Source organism: Chrysemys picta, chromosome 6 (genome assembly GCF_011386835.1).
Source record: "Chrysemys picta bellii isolate R12L10 chromosome 6, ASM1138683v2, whole genome shotgun sequence".
Lineage (NCBI taxonomy): Eukaryota > Metazoa > Chordata > Testudines > Emydidae > Chrysemys > Chrysemys picta.
This window is the reverse complement of record NC_088796.1, coordinates 37,014,716-37,034,074: the sequence shown is the minus strand read 5'-3', so window position 1 is coordinate 37,034,074 and position 19,359 is coordinate 37,014,716. Positions and strand designations below refer to the sequence as shown.

Genomic DNA, 19,359 nt, shown 5'->3' with positions numbered 1-19,359 from the left:
CCAGATTTTCCCGGACATGTGCGGCTTTTTGGTCCTCAAATCCCTGTCCGGGGGAATTGCCAAAAAGCCGAACATGTCCGGGAAAATGCTTTGCCGGCATCCCTGTCCCCTGCTTACCTTAGAGCGGTTCCGGCGGCGGCGGCTGCTGCTGCTCCCCCCAGATACCTCAGCTCTGTGCAGCTGAAGCTGCCCAAGCGCTACCGACTTCATGGTTTGCCGGGCAGTCCCCAGACCTCCAGACCCTGCGCCCCCGGCCGGGCACTTCCCCTCCTGGGCTCCGGCTGCGCTGGGGAAGCGCCCAGCTGGGGGCGCAGGGTCTGGAGATCTGGGGGCTGCCCGGCAAACCGTGAAGCCGGTAGCACTCGGGCAGCTGTTTCGCGTGGCTGGGAGGGAGGAGGAGGGGGAATGCGGGGCGCTCAGGGGAGGGGGCGGAGTTGGGGCAGGGACTTTGGGGAAGGGGTTAGAATGGGGGCGGAGTTGGGCCGGGGGCCGGGGAAGGGGCGGAGTTGGGGCGGGGCGGGGAAGGAGCGAAGTTGGGGCGGGGAAGGGGTGGGGTCAGGGCCCCGTGGAATGTCCTCTTTTTAAAATGTTTTAATATGGTAACCCTAGATACAATACTCATAGGCCTTTTTGTTGTTTAACTTTTTAACCCTTTTCTCTCTGCTATATTCCTATGGATAGATAAATAAATACTTTGTTTTGAAGAAGTTGTTTGGTAGGACTGCATGAACTCATAACTCCAGAAAGGAAGTCTCTAGCAGGAGCCAAACCCATCTGGACTTGCTATGGTGTAATCTGGACACCCAGTCTAAAAGTGTGTGAGTCACAGGATTCCACACTAAAAGATGTGCAAGAGTTGGGCCTGTCACTTGAAAGAGGGACCCCTGGAGGGGCTGAGTCAGGAGTCAAAGATACAGCTTACCTTGAATAGTGACAGTTACCACATCCATTTTATAGATTTGGTGTAGTGTGTGGTATTTTGACATGGTTTCATTCCTAGTTTATTAGAAACTTGATAAGACCTGAATTAAAATCGATAATAATTCTAAGTCTGCATTTCTGTATAAAAGCCTAATGATAATTTTTAATTAGATCTTCATTCAGTTCAAGCGCTGCCTCTAGTCTAAAGTATTGAAGGTCATATAGTGATGTTAGAGCACTGTATAGTCCTCTTGACGTCTATTGTGCCATGTTTAGAACTGACTGAATAATTCATAGCAAGTAATTTGCTCTGAGTTTAACCTTGTTTTCCGCTTGCAGAATGTTCTCCAGCTGGGTGCCATTTTTGTTATATTAATTCATTAATCAAAATGACTCAGATATGTTGTAGTTATTGTTATTTTATGGTTTTCCCTCTGCTCCCAACCACCAGGGACTGATCACAAAAAATTCAGTAGTCGATTTTAAAAATTTGAGCTGCTTTACTTGAGAGGTTGTTTATATAAAACGCATAATATATATTTTTGTACCATAATTGAAAAAAGTCCCTGGGAATTTGAAACTCCCAGGGAGAAGTGGGAGATAAGCAGGATTAAGGAATTTTAGAAAATGTTAAACCTTTACCTTTTTGTATCATGTAAGACTTGCCAAGAGGCCTTATTCCTTAAGAAAATAGATTTGTTGGCATTGTGCAGAATTTAGATTTAACTTTGCCTTCTCACACAATTGCATATGCCTTCCTATCTGCTAAGTATGTGGTCTGATCCATATCTTGCTCATTTAGGGCATGATCCAATGCTTACCTGTGTGCCAGGATTCTGATGAGGGATTTGGGGAAAGCTGTTCCCTTTTTGTGTAAAGCAGTATCCCACCCCATATAAACATACCACCTCAGTTGTAAATACTCCACTGCGTGAGCTTACAGTTTGTTTTCTGCTAGCATTTGTGATGATAAAACTCAATTGCTTGAATGTTTGCAAAGGGGCACAAGCCAAAACATGTTCATTTTTAGATGTTAGTGGGTACTTCAGAACATTGTGTGTAGTATTAATCGACTCTAGTCATGATGGCAGTTTTGTCTTTTACACAAGAGTTGAGTTAAAATTTAAATTAGGGCTGTCAAGCGATTAAAAAAATTAATTGTGATTAATCTCACTGTTAAACAATAATAGAATACATTTATTTAAATATTTTGGATGTTTTCTACATTTTCAAATATATTAATTTCAATTATAACACAGAATACAAAGTGTACAGTGCTCACTTTATATTTATTTTTATTACAAATATTTGCACTGCAAAAAACAAAAGAAATATTATTTTTCAATTCACCTAATACAAATACTATAGTGCAATCTCTTTATCATGCAAGTTGGATTACAAATGTAAAATTATGTACAAAAAGATAACTGCATTCAAAAATAAAACAATATAAAACTTTAGAGTTTACACGTCCACTAAATCCTGATTTCTTGTTCAGCCAATTGCTCAGACAAACAAGTTTGTTACATTTATAGGAGATAATGCTGTCCGCTTCTTGTTCACAATGTCACTTGAAAGTGTGAACAGGTTTTCTCATAGCACTGTTGTAGCCAACGTTGCAAGATATTTACATGCCAGATGCACTAAAGATTCATATGTCCCTTCATGCTTCAACCACCATTCCAGAGGACATGCATCCATGCTGATGACAGGTTCTGCTCAATAACAATCCAAAGCAGTGCGGACGGATGCATGTTCATTTTTATCATCTGAGTCAGATGCCACCAGCAGAAGGTTGATATTCTTTTTTGGTGGTTCGGGTTCTGTAGTTTCCGCATCGGAGTGTTGCTCTTTTAAGACTTATGAAAGCACGCTCCACACCCCATCCTGATCAGATTTTGGAAGGCACTTCAGATTCTTAACCCTTGGGTCAAGTGCTGTAGCTATCTTTAGAAATCTCAAATTGGTACCTTCTTTGCATTTTGTCAAATCTGCAGCGAAAGTGTTCTTAAAACAAACAACATGTGCTGAGTCATCACCGAGACTACTATAACATGGCAGAGTGTGGGTAAAATAGAGCTGGAGACATATAATTCTCCCCCAAAGAGTTCAGTCACAAATTTAATCAATGCATTCTTTTTAACAAGCGTCATCAGCATGGAAGCATGTCCTCTGAAATGGTGGCCGAAACATGCAGGGACATACGAATGTTTAGGATATGTGGAACGTAAATACCTTGTAATGCCGGCTACAAAAGTCCCATGTGAACGCCTGTTCTCACTTTCTGGTGACACGGTAAATAAGAAGCCGGCAGCATTATCTCCCGTAAATGTAAACAAACTTGTTTGTCTTAGCGATTGGCTGAACGAAAAGTAGGACGGAGTGGACTTGTAGGCTCTAAAGTTTTGCATTGTTTTGTTTTTGAGTGCAGTTATGTAACAAAAAAAAATTGACATTTGTATTTTGCACTTTAACAATAGATATTGCACTAGTGTACTTGTATGAGGTGAATTGAAAAATACTGTTTCTTTTATTTATCATTTTACAGTGCAAATATTTGTAATCAAAAATAATAATATAAAGTGAGCAGTGTACACTGTGTATTCTGTGTTGTAATTGAAATCAATATATTTGAAAATGTAGAAAAACATCCAAAATATTTAATACATTTCAATTGGAATTCTACTGTTTAACAGTGCAATTAAAACTGCGATTGATCATGATTAATTTTTTTAATCGCAATTGATTTTTTTGAGTTAATCGCGTGAGTTAACTGCGATTAATCGACAGCCCTAATTTAAATGCAAAAAAAAAGTTTCAGCTTTAATTCATATAATGTTTTCTTCTAAAATATTTGAAATTCAGATCTGTATGTATATATGTCTGTATTTATGGAATTTTCTAGGTTGTGTATATGCTTGAGAACATTTGCAGTTTTGTTGTAATGGCAGGAGTTCCCAAGTGTCTGAGATGTCCTTCCCTCATATCCCATCCTTTATCTGAGAGCAAAGCCAGTAGACTCCTGTTCCATTCCTCAGAAAAGTAGCAACTAATGACCCATTCCTGCAAGCATTATTAGGCATAATATTTGACCACCATTCTTGAGGCAGTAAGCACCACACCGAGTGGTTATTGTTTTATAGACTCAAGTCCTAATATATTAAGTTTAAATGGAATATGGGGTTTTCACCTACCCTTCATTCAGAGGCCAGCTTTTTCATTTAAAAAACAAAAAGAAAAAAACAAACCACATACACACCACATAAGTTTACTTTTACAGATGAAAAGGGTGAACAGTTGCTTTTGAAAAAATAAGCATGATTTTAAAAGTAGCCACCTCTGTTTTATTTTGTAAATAACCATTCAACTAAGATCTTACATACCAAGTTTCAATGTGGAGCAAATAGTTATTAACAAGCTGTGAGCCCTTGAAAAACAAAGGTTATGATGGAAACCGTTACAGGCCTTTCACACTAAAAGCATAATTTGCCAACATCGGGAGGTGACATCAACAAGAGAGCAAAACTATTTTTATGATAAATACTATAAATAATATGCACTGTCATCTCATGTTTATTTGAAGATTCTGCATTTTTCAAACTTTTCTGAACCAAATCAGATTCTAAAAAGTGTTTAAAGATCTATCTTTGGCCAGGGTTACAGCGGTGTGGAAAAACATACCCCTGAGTGATGTAGCTATGCTGACCTAGCCCCTCCTGTGGACCCAGCTATGTTGACAGAAGTATGCTTCCATCAACCTAGCTACTGTCATTTGGGGAGGAGGTATTCCTACTCTGATGTAAAAAACCCTTTCTCTTGCTGTAGGCTGCATTTATGCTATGAGGTTATGCTAGTCTAGTTATAGGGATATAACTATGCCAGTATAATCTCTGTAGTGTAGATACACCCTCAATCTCCTGAACTTTTTTCAAGTAATTTAAAAACAGATTTCAAGAACTACCATTAAATAACAATTAAGAATTAAATAAAGTAGGCCTTGAAAAAAATGTTGCTTCTTTGTAAAAAGGTGAACACTGGCATCAGTGTAAATAACAGAGAATATAATATTAGTTAGCCATGTGACAGATTTATAAAACTATTCAAACATAAAGTTTAGTTTCATTTTTTTTTAACAAAAAACATTGTTAATTCCTATGTTAGTGTCTTAGGGTCACATGTTCGACCCAAGTAGGACTTAACATATGTTTAGCTATTTCAGACCTCTGTATACTGAATTGCTGGAAGCATTCCATGCGGTTATGGTCTATGCGTATGTTTACACTGCAGTTAAACACCTGTGGCTGGCCTATGTGAGCTAATTTGGGCTCACAGGCCTTGGGCTATGCGGCTGCTTAATTGCAATGTAACCATTCAGGCTTGGGCTGGAGTCTGGGCTCTGGGACCCAATAATGGGAGAGGGTCCCAGAGCCCAGGCTCCAGCCCGAGTGTGAACATCTACACCACAATTAAACAGCTCACTAGTGCCCAAGTCAGCTGATACTGATCAGAGATGAGTGTTTAATTGCAGTGTAGACATACCCAAATGGGCCTGACCCTGCAATGCTTATTCAAATAAAACTCCAGTTGAACTCAATGGGTGATTTGCCCAAGATAGGACTGCAGGATCAGCCCCTATATAATTAAGCATGGGGACCAATGCTTAATATTTTTTATAGTGACAAATTTATATTTAAAATGTTAGGAAATTACTCACCCACTTTTCATATGCCGTATACATTAAGGTATATGTTGGAGGCTAATCTCTAACATATTTTGTGTGTGTGCACGTAGACACACATACACAGAGTTTTTTCCCTAAGTATATGCTGAACCATACTGTTAGATGAACCAAAACGTAGAATAGTGGAGTCATATGCTTTAGTTTTCCATAACATCATGGTTTTTAAACTGCACCATTCTGGTAATCAGGAAAACCCAATTGTGGCTGACATACTGAAGGTAACAATGTAACTTGTTTTACTGAAAATGTAACCTTTTCTGGGAAAGAACATTGTTAAAATTTATAAAACTTTATAAGTCTTTTGTAGTAATAATAATTAATAATAAAAATTAATAATAACAAAAACAAATTTTTCATCACCTAAAGTTGTATGCATTCCATGGACAGTTCAACACCTAACTGAATATGTCTGCATTCACATACTTGATCTGTCTGTGCATGTCGCATAGCTGCATACTTAATTTAGGAGCACCCTAATAAGTGTGCATAGTTAAGCATGCCAACCTTGAAAATCTGGAATACTCTCTGGGCTAAATACTCTTCTTATAGTTATGCTGGTGCAACCTCCATTGTGAGCCTCAGGGTGTAATTTAGGAAAGATTTTGGCTCAGTATATTGCTGTTATGTTTTCAGACCTGTCAACAACACAGCATTAATTCCTCGGTGCACAGGAAGCTGGCTTTCTGATCTCTTCATCTCATTGATGAAACTGTGAAAGCATGCAGTATCAGAATTTGACCTGTAGTATGCATAATACCAATTACACCTCCAACGTACTGCTATGTGAAGGACACATTTGACCACATTATGAATTATTCTGACAAATTATTTTTAATTCCCCCATAGCAAAATGTATGTCCTGTTTAATGAAAAGTGTGTCTTCATTCATAATAATAAAATTAGTATGTGCCAAAATATCACTTAGTCATAATTCACACTCTGAATGTTTTACACTAGTTCTAATTATAAACTAACAACAAATCTATGGAACTACCTTTAAAAATAAAACTTGAAGGGAACACCTGCTATTGCTGAACCATCTCCCCCATGGCACTCCCACTTCTGCCTGTTTATTGGTGAATCCCTATGTCAGATTTTTGCTACTTTGGTTGTTTTTGAAGTTCCTTGTCTTTTCTGGGACCTAGAGGTGCCAGACACCTGTGTACAATATCACCTATCAGTCCCTTAACATATGCTACTGGTAAATCATATGTATTTCTGGACATAGTCATAGTGCTTTTTAGTGAAAGATGCTGAATACCCTTTTTCAGATTTACCTACTGATCCTCTGACAAAGCAGTAGAGGAAGTTCACTAGAAAATCCAAAGATTAACTCCTTTTCCTATGTTTTGAGCTAGGAAAGTTTTATTATAGCATTTCTGAATTTACAGGCTCCCAATACCCGGTTGGGTTATATATGTTTGGTTTAAAAATAAGAATTAGTAATGTGGGAATTAGATTGAATGTACAGTAAATCTAATCATCTGAAGTGATTTTTTTTCACACAGAAGTGCCATAGGGACTTCTGTGCTCTACTACACTTTAGCAATTGGCAGCAAAATACCCTCACATTGCACGGTAGTGGGACAGTGCGGCTATTTTTCTCTACTTGAACAAAAAGAAAATCACTTTTTGACTGGAGCTATTTTATCAGAGCTGGAAAAGGAGATTCTTGCCCAGTAAATAACTTTAAAAAAAAATTAAAAAACTGTTTGTAACTTCTCATAATTCTTAAGTATGCGTCACAAGGGAGGCTAATCCAAAAGCCAAAGCAGAAATACAATTCATTCCATCAACAAGTGTTTCTTTGTTTATTTACTTCTATTATAGAGTCATCTAAGCTACATGTACTGTAAATAAGTGCCTTTCAAGCTCCAGATGATTTTTTTTATTTTAATTTTTTATTTAATTTTATTTTTCCAAAGTTTTAACTTATCCATACAGACATATTCAAATACAATGACAAAGAAAATTCAACAGGAGTCAGGATTTAATAATAGCACAGTATAAAATATTCATAGATAAATATTCCTGAGCATTCTAAGGTAAATAATAAACTAGGTGACTTTAATGTGAATGGTGAATGTAAAGACTAATCTCACAGCCTTCACTCAGGCCCAAATCCTGTGGCCTGTAGAAGTCCTCAAAAGTATCAGAATCATTGTGTTTACACCACACAGAGGACTCCCAACCATAGAAACACTTTGCAATGGGGACGCAGCTCCTCTAGGCAATGAAGAACACTGATCTTTGATGGTTCAGTCACTACTACTGCATAGGATGGACTTAGGAGCAGGGAAGGAATGAAACCATATGGAGCCACTGTCCAGGAGGAGGAGTACTGTCCTTACTCCCTGACTTTCACTGAGTATACAGCCCATTTATTTTGCCTGTACGGATCCAGTTTCATGAATAGCATCTATACAGAAGTCAAAATTTGGTGTTCTGACCTTACTCAGGCCAAATTTCCACTTAGTTCAGTCAGTGGTATCTGAGCACAGATTTAAGAGTTTGATTCAACCAAAGCCCAGATTCTGCAACTGGATCTACCCTGAGGGACCCAGACATCCGGGCAAACAAAGCTCCATTCATTGTAGTGGGACTCTGTGGGAGCACAGGGGTCTGCCTGTACGGATCCAGTTTCATGAATAGCATCTAAGAGACCTAGCAGAAGGGGGAAATTGCACAAGTGTCTTTGGAGAATGATCAATAATATTTTCTTAAAGGTGTAGTGAAATACTTTTCAAAATAAATAAATAAGTAAAACAAATTAAGAATCCCTCTCAAGTAGCAGAAAAGGCATATAGGCCTAGCATTTACAAACAAATACATTTAAAACAAATGATTGAAGAGTCCATTCATCCTTTACTTACCTGCCAAGCCCTGACTTACCTGCCAAGGTTCCATATTTCTCCTGATAGAGTTGACAACATCCCTAAGAGTCCCCTAAAGTAAAACAAGTTTGTGGCAGATTCCTGCATTTTTTTTTCAGTAAATATTAGTGAAATCAGCTACTGCAGGAATAATATACAATCTAGAACTCAAATCTTGTCAGTAAAAATGTCTTTCAGTTCATCTTTTAAAAGGAAGATTGAGCATTTACTTCAGCAAATACTATCTAATAATAATGTGTTTACTGCTTATATAATCCTTTTCATCCATACATCTTAAACTGATTTGCAAATGAAGGTAAGGAGCATTATCCCCACTTTACAAATGAGGAAACTAAGGTTCAGAGAAGTGAATTGCTCAAGGTCACAATGCAAATCAGTGGCAGAGTATGGAATAGAACTGGTTTCCAGTCCTCATCCCCTTGGCCACACTGTTCATTCTTTACATTATTTTTTCAGTTTTGTCATGAAAATTACATAGAACATACGAATTTTCATACAATTACATACTACTTTGAAGATGTATTATTTAAAGGAAAGCAGCCTGGGTTGCTTCTTGCACATCTTTTTTTATTATTGTTTGAAATCACATCCATATCTTTCAGTACTGATGGAGTTTGAATATACAGTCAAAACATGCTATTATTGCTTTTCTTGTTACTACATGGAAAAACACACAAACTGAATTTTACCAGTTTAAAATACTGCATGCACAAATCACCTACTGCATATGGCTGTTACATTTGTTCTAAGCAATTAATTGGCTGTCTGCGCACATGTTAAACATGACCCTGTAAAGCATGTTACAGCCACTCATAAATAACAGTATAAAATTCTAAACATATTTGCATTGACTCTTCTCTTTTTAAACTACTTAAAAAACACCTAAAGACAAGTGCTGGCACATTAGGCTTAATATAGCAACAGGCTGTCATTTTAAATAAAATATATCAGTGGGGGAAAAAACTGTTTTGCAATGAGTTAATACACATTTCTTTCTTTCATAGGCCATGATCCTGCAATGGGATCTGCTAATGCAATCTTTTATATCCATGAAAAGTCCCATTCATTTCACTTGGTGGTGATTGAGTGATTACTTGGTGGTATATTAAAATATGTTTGTTTTATGTTGCTGCAATGGTTGTGCTGTCTGTAGGCTGTCATGTTTGTCACCACAGTGCAGCATAAGGGCCTGCCCCTGCCCTTATTCAAGTCAGTGATAAAAACTCCCATTGACATTAATGCGAACAAGGTCAGGCCTTATATGAAACTGGTGTCTCTTCCAAGCTATGCCTAACTGTCTAAAATGTTTGCTCAAAAACCTAGAATACTTTGTCTTTCTGATACATTTTTGAAAATACAGTCTGTAGAATAACTGGAGTATAAAAAGCAAAAATCTGTTCACTCACTGAACTGAGAAGATCCGGATACTGCTTTGCAATCACTGCTCCTCTCTAGCATCCAGAAAAGACCACCAGTCTTGCAAGGTTCCTAAACCACTAGCTAAAAAATTGTGTTCTTCCCATAATTTAGCTTTGCTCTCTGCACTTCACCTCCCTCAGCCTCCACACATTTTCTTTAACTTGTCCTTGGGCAACCTCTGAATACAATACAGATAACAGCATTCCCTGGAGGGCTTCAGACTCCTCCCCCCATACTTCCTTTGTTACTGGAGTCCCAGATCTCTGCTGGACCAGAATGGTGCTTGAGGCATGGTCTTGATCATTTGACTCACTGGGATGCAGTTGCACTACAGTGTTCTTACTGTGGGTGCCTGTTAAATACCCAGTTGAACTGGAGGTACCTCATATAGGCAGAGGCAGCATTTTCATTGATGTTACTTTGAGATCTAACCATCCTGAGATCTCTGTCTGACACGGTGATATTTTTAGTGCTTGAATGTCATTCAGGTATGGTACTTTGAGGCCCTTTAGTCCAAAGCCCTGCTAATGCATGATTTGATAATCTTCGTGAGTTTCTGACTAATTGTTATTTAAGTGGGGTGTGGGAGGGTGTTGGCACTTAAGTTTAATAATAAGGTACATAACCAGATTAAGTAAAATATAAAAATTAAAAATGTCTAGATGTTCCATAAGAGTCCTGCATTCCCATTTCACACCCATTCGGTCTTTATTTGAATCCATCCCACTTTCATTCAAACTGGAGCAAGGTTCAGCAAGCCCTCGCACATCTAGATATACACCTCTACCCCAATATAACGCTGTCATTGGGAGCCAAAAAATCTTACTGCGTTATAGGTGAAACCGCGTTATATCCAACTTGCTTTGATCCGCCGGAGAGGGCAGCCCTGCCCCGCTCCCCCCCCCCCCCCCGAGCGCTGCTTTACTGTGTTATATCCAAATTCATGTTATATTGGGTCGCGTTATATTGGGGTAGAGGTATACTATCAAAGAAGTGTGGTGTGTGCAGTGGCAGATCCAGCTATTACTAAAGGTCTGTGGAGGCAGGACCCTTCTCATTTTAAGCTACAGTTATCAGCAAAATCTTTGCTGGTCCTCTGCTATTTGGAGCTATCTTATATGATTCCATGGACTCTTTTAGCTCCTATATCTGCCAGTAAGTGTGATTTGAAAGATAGATCCCTGAAAGCATGAAGAACAGAATGCTTGGCATGAACTCTCATTAAAATTCTTTCTGCTGTTAGGGAACAATTTATATGCAGATAACTAGTGCAAGCCTGCTGGGCAGTCAGGATCTTTCCTGACAATGCTCTGTACTCTACAATGCACATTATAGATCTGTGACAATGGTAATATGCAAAGATTCATTGGTATCAACAGAACATCGCATACTGTCATCAAGCGACAGTTGAATATTTCCCCTGATGAATTTTATTACATATTTTGAATAAACTATGTAGCACATTGTTTCCACCATCCATGTGGCTTATAGAAGTAGGTGGGTCATTCCTGAATATATTCAAATTTCACAAAAGTTTACTAATAAAATACTTGTTTATTCTCAGTTATTCACACAGCTGTTCCATCATCAAAATAGTATGCTCTCTGTCCTTGAAAACATTGTTCAAAGGAATTGTTACGATGCATGTAACCACTTGTCAAGTAATAACTTGGCTCTTTCAATTTAAAAAGAAATTCCACTGCAGATCGGTTTACAGTACACGAGCAAAACTTCATTTAAATCACACAAACACAATTCTGTTCTTTTTTAAATAAAGAAAAATGTTTTAAAACTGTAAGCAGACAAAATGTACTTTTTTTGCTTCCACTAACTGTGAAACTGCCAAACCAATTTAAATTAAGATTTCCAAAAAGGAATTTCCTCTTGGGCTGGAAGCTTTTATGCTAAGCTTTTGGCTAGAAGTTAAAAATAAAAAGCTTAGCTGTTTGTAATGGAGATGCTGTTAGTCTTTACTGTAGCAGGACAAACAGCCCTCTGCATTATAGTAAAAAGGACTTTATAATATGGTACTTGATATAAGGCATTTTTGTACTTCAGTGATTTATAGCAGTGTGCATGTGTGTGTGTGAGAGGGAAACTTTAACAATCAATGAGGAATTTTATTTTTCTTTAATTTCCCCTGCATTGTTTTCACACAGAGGTCACTCGTCCCTCAAAGAATATGTTCTGCTTTGTGAGGTTAATAATGCTTCTCATTCACAAATCTAGGAGAGGCAGAGGATATAGGGGAAGGGGAGGGGAAGAATTAAATTCACTGATAAGACTTCTGGTGAACCTGAGGTGCTGAAAGCTTTGTTCCTTTTCCTTTACTCCATTGGGATGAACTTATCTAGCACTTCTGAAACAGGAACTTCCCTGGAAACTCACTGGTGTGACAATATCTTACATTCATTTTTTCCTTTTACGATCACTAATTTTTGAATGTGATTGACCTTTAAACCTGTTGTTATAGGGCTGTGAGAAAGAGCTCAAGAGTCTCTTTCAGCTGCCTTGGTTCCCATGTGACCTAGATGGAGAATAGATTCAAAATACTATTCCTCCCTAGGCAATAGGAGACAGAAGAGACAAGCACTGTCACTTCTGAACAGGCTAGTGCTGGAGTAAATTCAGTGTGAAAAAGGAAAGAGTTCCTGTGAATTGCAACTCCTCCTTTGGAGCTTGGATTATTACGGGAGGAGGATTTCAGAGGGTTTTTTTTTTTTTTTTTTTTTTTACACAAATCTCCCTTTGAAATGGAATACGTGGAGTGTGAGCTTTATAAGGGCAACTGAAGTTTCACTGCTAAAAATACTTGGGGAATTTTTCAAAATGAGCATTGTTATGAAGCCAAGATCCCGATCTACCAGCTCCTTAAGGACTGCAGATACAATTTGGTAATGTGTTTTGTTTTCTTTTTTTCTGATGCTCTCACCCCCCCGCCCTCATTCTCACACATAAACACACTGAAAAAGTGGCTGTATTTAATGCTGTTTTGACAGATCTTACACGGGTACTAGAAATGCTCAGCTGTTAAGTTTAATTGAATAGTTAATAGCAAAAAACAAAATTAGTGTGCTCCTCCTTGTACAAAATTGTGTTCCTAATATTGAATAAGGAATGTAGATTATTAATTAGTCACATTTAATAATCATTTTCATTTACTTGAGACACTTTTTAATATGTGACACTTGATCTGAATTATAACTTTAGTTGCTGAAATCAAACTTGCAGATTTGTAGTCTCATAGGTAAAATGAAAATGGTAGTTTTCACTGGCTATTTTTGGATACGTATACACAGTTCATGGTTTTTGTTGCACTAATAGACTGATTGCTCATGGATGACCATCCACAGAAAAGACAGACAGCAGCTACAGTGACATAAACTGAGATTCTGCGCTGCACTATGGATTATGCATTTTTTCTCCACTCAGAAAAGTGAAAGTTGACTACATTAGCAGTCAATACAGTGTGTTTTGTTTTCTTGTTAAATTTATCATCTGGTAATTGTCAAGGTTGTATCCTCTGTTGTTTCTCATTACTAAACTGAGTGAACTTTGTGGAGCTTGATTAACACAGGAAGGGCAAATTTTCTAGTAGCTATACAAATACACAAATTTAGCTTGTTAGTGAATTTCCTATCTTTTTCTAACTCTCCTTCCTATGTCATACCTTATTATGGATTTAAAAAACCTACAGTATTTTAGAGTAATGGTTCAGAACCCTGCACTGACACTATAGTAAACTATGGTGTTTTGGACCATTAAAGTAAAATTCTATAATATTTTTATTGTTGCTTAGAATTAAGCAGTGTTATTTCCTAGGTGCTTTCACTGAGATGTGTAATACTAATTAGATACATATTTAGTTGTCAAACCTGTCAAGTTAACATAATTGAGCTTTAGCTTATAAAAGTTTTATGTTTTTGCCATAACTCTACAAGCTTTTTGATTGAATTACTCCAATCCATACAGTACAGGTGAAAGTGATAATAAGTGCTAACTAATTGTTTCTAGCTATCTTATATTAAAACTAGATAAAATGGAATAGTGTTAACAATCTCAAACTATTGACCAGACTATGCAATCCTCAGAGCTTTCTCAAACAAAACCCTCACTGATGTCAGGGATAATTTTGCCTGAATAAGGACTGCAAGATGTAGCCCCAGATATTTATTTTTTGTTTTGTTTTGTTTTAAATGTAATAAAAATAAAAAATGCAGTGATCTATAGATAGATAGATCTATACTTTGTACAATATTGTGCAAAATGGTGAAGGAATAATGTCCTAGAGGCCTCAATTGAGCTAAAAAAAATATAATACATCTCAGTATATAGCCTCTAAATCAGTGAGACGGTATATGAATGTCTTAGTTTATATATAAGAAAACAATATGCAACTACACTAAATATCTTACTTAGAAGTGGAGAGGTTATTCAGAGATATCATTTTTACCGCTCTTCTTTCTCACAAAAATATCTTTCAGGCTGATGTGTGCACACCCTACAAGGTCTCTGATGTGACAGCTTGATGGTCTGTCTATCTAATCTATCTTTTTGTCTCATTGTGTGGCTCCCTGTCACTGTAGCACATATGAACTAATATACTGATCTGGTGGGACAGAATATATTTCCTGCTAATTGTGAATGTTGAATTGATGTGCACTGAGATCCACCCATTTCCTGGCAATTTAGAATCATCCCTTGTGCAGAGGAAGTGGCTGGCAGGGGAATCCTTGGAAGCCTGGATCTGTGGGGCTTGCCCTGGTCTCTAGTGGTTTGAAAGTTGAACCAAGCCCTTGCCACTGCTGTGAGGGGACAAACACTGTCTCTTATGAAAGAATTGATAGGAAAATTGCACAAGTGAAAACTCCTGGAATGCTCCAGCCCCGACACAGAACATTGCGGAGCTTTGGGAGCATTGGGATCAGTGAATAAAATTGTCAAAAGAGCCTAGATGACTTATAATCCTAAATCACTTAGGCACCTTAGATGCGTAAGTCACTTAGGCACCTGTGAAATTTTTATTCGGTGTCATCATTTCAAACCAGGATGGTGATGAAAGTTGAATCTAGACAAATTCAATCTGCAGATAAGGTGTAATTTTTTAACACTGAGAGTAATTAGCCATTGGAACAATTTACCAAGGGTCATGGTAGGTTCTCCATCACTGACAATTTTTAAATCAAGATTGGATGTTTTTCAAAAAGATATGATCTAGGAATTACTTAGCCAAAGTTATATGGCCTATTATATACAGGGGGGCAGATTAGATGATCACAATGGTCCCTTCTAGCCTGGGAATCTAAAGGAGCTCTTTAATGACCTGAAAATCAAAAAGGAATCCTACACAAAATGGAAACATGGATGAATTGCTAAGGAGGAGTACAAAGAAGAATATAGGGACAACATCAGAAATGCTAAAGCACAAACTGAGTTACACCTAGAAAGGGACATAAAAGGCAATAGGAAGAGGTTCTTTCAATATGTTAGCAGCAAGAGAAAGATGAAGGGAAGTGTAGGTCCTCTACTTAGTGGGGAATGAGAGCAACTATCTAATGACATCAAGAAGGCTTCAGTCTTCACTAAAAAGGTTAATGGTGACCAGATACTCAACACAATTAATATTAACAATAAAGGGGAAGGAACACAAGCAGAAACAAAAGGAACTGGTTAAAGAAGGTAAATTTGATGGATTCAAGTCAGCAGGGGCTGCTGAAATCCATGCTGGGTACTTAAGGAACCATCTGAACCAATCTCAGAATCACTAGCAATTATCTTTGAGAACTCATGGAGGACAGATGAGGTTTCAGAAGACTAGAGAAGGGCAAAATAGTACCTATCTTTCAAAAAAAAAAAAAAAAAAAAAAAGGAACAAAAAGGACCCAGGGAATTGTAAACCATTCAGTCTAACTGTGATACCTGGAAAGATTTGTAACCACCTGGAGGATAACAGATTATAAGAAATAGCCAGCATGGATTTGACAAGAAGAAATCATGCCAAACCCACCTAGTTTCCCTCTTTGACAGGGTTACTGGCCTAGTGGATGGAGGGAAGCAGTAGATATGATATATCTTGATTTTAATAAGTTTTTTTGGAACAGTTCGATGTGGCAGTCTCATAAGCAAAGCAGGGAAATGCAGACTAGATGAAATTACTATAAGGTGGGTGCACAACTGGTTGAAAGACTCAAGGATTGTAGTTTATCAATGGTTTGCTATCAATCTGCTATCCAGTAGTGTCCTACATGGGTCACTGGGTCTGGTACTGCTCAATATTTTCATTAATGACATGGATAATGGAATGGAAAGTATGATTATAAAATGTATGGGTTGCACCAAGATGGGAGGGGTTGTAAGCACTTTGGAGGACAGGATTAGAATTCCAAATTCCAAATTGGAGAGTTGGTCTGAAATCATCATGATGAAATCTAATAAAGACAAATGCAAAAAAACTACATGTTGGAAGGAAAAATCAAATGCACAACTAGAAAATGGGAAATAACTGGCTATGTTGTAGTACTGCTGAAAAGGATCTGGAGGTTATAGTGGATCACATATGAACATGAGTCAACAACATGCTGCAGTTCCAAAAAAAAATGGCTAATATTATTCGGTGGTGTACTACAGGAGGTAATTGTCCCTCTGTACTCATCAGTACCTGAGCTGGAGTACTGTGCCAATCAGAGCTCCAGACTTTAGGAAAGATATGTACACATTAGAAAGTCCAGAGGAGAGCAACAAAAATGATAAAAAGTTTAGAAAACCTGGCCTGTGAGGAAAAAATATATATATAAATGGGCATGTTTAGTTTTGGGAAAAGAAGACTGGAGGACTGGATAACAGTTTTCAGATATGTTGAGGGCTCTTATAAAGAGGACAGTGATCCATGTCCTCTGAAGGGAAGACAAGAAGTGATGGGCTTAATCTGCAGCAACGGAGATTAAAGTCAGACATTAGGAAAAACTTTCTAACTGTAAGAGTAGTTAAGCTCTCGAACAGGCTTCCAAGGGAAGTTGCGGAATCCCCATCATGGGAGGTTTTTAAGGACAGGTTGGACAAACCACTGTCAGGGATGGTCTAGGTCCTGCCTCTGCTTGGTCCTGCTCCTGCTCAGGGGGCTGAATTTGATGATTTCTTGAGGTTTCTTCCAGGCCTACATTTGTATGATCATATTATTCTATAATGGAAACAGATCACTGCTTTTCATGAGAAAAAATTAGAAGAATTAATTGTTTGTTTTGCAGTAATAAAATAATTTGATATCACTTAAGGCTGCTTCTCATTCCTAACTTCACAAAGGATACTGGTGTTTCAGCAGAAGAGCCTGTAGCTGCTGCATGATATCGGCTTTTGAATGAAATAACATTGGCATGACATTTGTATTAATGAGGAGAAATACCAATATAAAAGAGCAATTCACTGTGAGGTATATTCTTGGTCAAATCCGAATTAGATGTACTTAAAGTGCAGCTATGTAATCAGAATGACTTAGTTACTTATTATTGGTAAGCAGAGATCGCTATGTGGGGACCAGAGTTTCCATTCTGCTGAAAATTTTGCATTTCCAGATTTGTTTCGTTTGGAAATGGAGAATCTGGGAGCCAGCTTGCCAGGGAGCCATGTAGCCCAGAAGCTGGCTAGCCCAAAAGACCCGCCACCCACTAGTTGAACAGTCAAGTAGCCTAGAGCCCCGGGAGCCAGACCACCGAACAGCCAACTGACCAGCTCCTGGAAACAAGTCAGAGCTGATCAGCCTGTCAGTCTTCATGGTCTCTATTGGATGTTTTGACAAAAGCTACATGTTCCCATAGAACATTTCAATTTAGTCAAATCAGCATTTCTGATGGAAAACTGTTCTCTCAGAAAATGCTTGTTTCATTTTCATTAAATGCAATTATGGTTTACCTTATTAACTGAGCTTTTGTGAGTGATTTTGCTGCAATTCACCCCTCAGATGCTATCACAAGGTGGTCTCTTTTTTCTTTGAAAAGTGAGCAACTGATGTGAAAGAGGAAGGATGATGGTACCTTTTGAAATAGAGGGGTTAGAGAGCAAGTTAAAATAGCCTCTATAGTCACTTAAAGGAAGACATTTTGACATCTGGTGGTTAGATCATTGCAGAGTCGGCATGCATGTTTGGTTTGGAAGGAGGAAAGTGAAAATTACCCCCTCTTCAGGGACTTATAAACAGAAGTCTTCTGAAAGGATAAAAGAGTTGATTTTCTTGTCACACTGGAATAAATTGGGATAAATTCCATTGACATCAATGGGGTTGATTCTCCTCTTATATTGGTGTGATCAGGAGTAACTTCACTGAAATCCAGGGTATTGGACCAGTGTAAAATTAATGTAAATGAGAAAAAAATCAGGTCTTGACCTCTGACTGCTGTGGTCAATCACAAGCATGCAAGTAGATTCTGTAGTCTCAGGTTAAAGATAATATACTGTGTATTGTCCTCTTAGAAGCTAGGAATTCTCTACTGAGATGATCCATATATGATGGTACACACGAAGCAGCAACTGATTATTTTGAGAATAAAGATTATTTAACAGTTTTGCTGTAACATTAATATTATTTCTTGCTGTTGAAAAAGCTATTAGCATATTTACCAGTGGATTGAGGTTTATTTAATTCCTGAGAAGATGCCATCAATGTTTTATTTTGTGCCATTTCCTGTAAGTCATGTTTTGTATCTAATAACATAGACATTTTATATTTTTCTCAAACATTATGGAAGTCTAACAAAGTGAGAAAATCAACTATCCCATGCTATCCTACATATACCTTGCAAACCTACATCGGAAGTTTGTTCTTCCCACTTCATTTCTGCTGTGTTTTGGGACTTGTACCAATATGAGTCAGCTTAGTTAAGTAAAATACCTTTTTTGTGGTTTTTAATGAAATTTATTTCATGCTCCTAAAAGGTGCCAAATTGACAACAGTAGAGACAGAAATCATCTATCCACAAAAAAATAATATATTGTTTGGTATTTCGTGGCTGTGGGCCTGAGTCTGCAGACATTTTTGCTTGAATGGTTGAAGTTGGTAGGAATACTCACATGAATAAAGACTGCAGGAGCAGGCCATGAATTATTACTTGCTGACAGTGTGAGAATGCTCAAGACAATGCTAACAGACTAGCAGTATTTAAACTGGAAAGATTTAAGAGTGCAGATAAACTGTTGATAAGTCTATGAAGTTTGATTGCTGGAGTTACTTCAACTGTAGCTAAACTAGCACCCAACAAAAAGCTGTTATTGAAATCAAACTGTAAAGCTTAGTGTTGTAATATAGCTTCTACTCAAAACATACCAATTATTCGGAAAGGCACATTTAGTATTAGAATTTATTGTGAAGATGTGGTGGGGTGGTGGTTGTTGGAT

General features: G+C 37.7%; 1 protein-coding gene across 6 annotated transcripts in view; it reads left to right on the top strand.

The window, feature by feature from the left end:
* The window catches only part of PDE4D (phosphodiesterase 4D), a 1,097,801-nt gene that overhangs the window by 833,858 nt on the left and 244,584 nt on the right, over positions 1 to 19,359 (top strand). Inside the window, exon 1 of one of the 6 annotated variants that reach the window (XM_005306595.5) lies at positions 12,710 to 12,869. The exons of the other annotated variants lie outside the window; for them this stretch is intronic. Coding sequence (XP_005306652.1) covers positions 12,805 to 12,869 — 65 coding nt within the window. The 5' untranslated portion in view covers positions 12,710 to 12,804. Of the gene's footprint in view, positions 1 to 12,709; positions 12,870 to 19,359 lie in introns of those variants that run through there. 6 annotated transcript variants of the gene reach the window in all.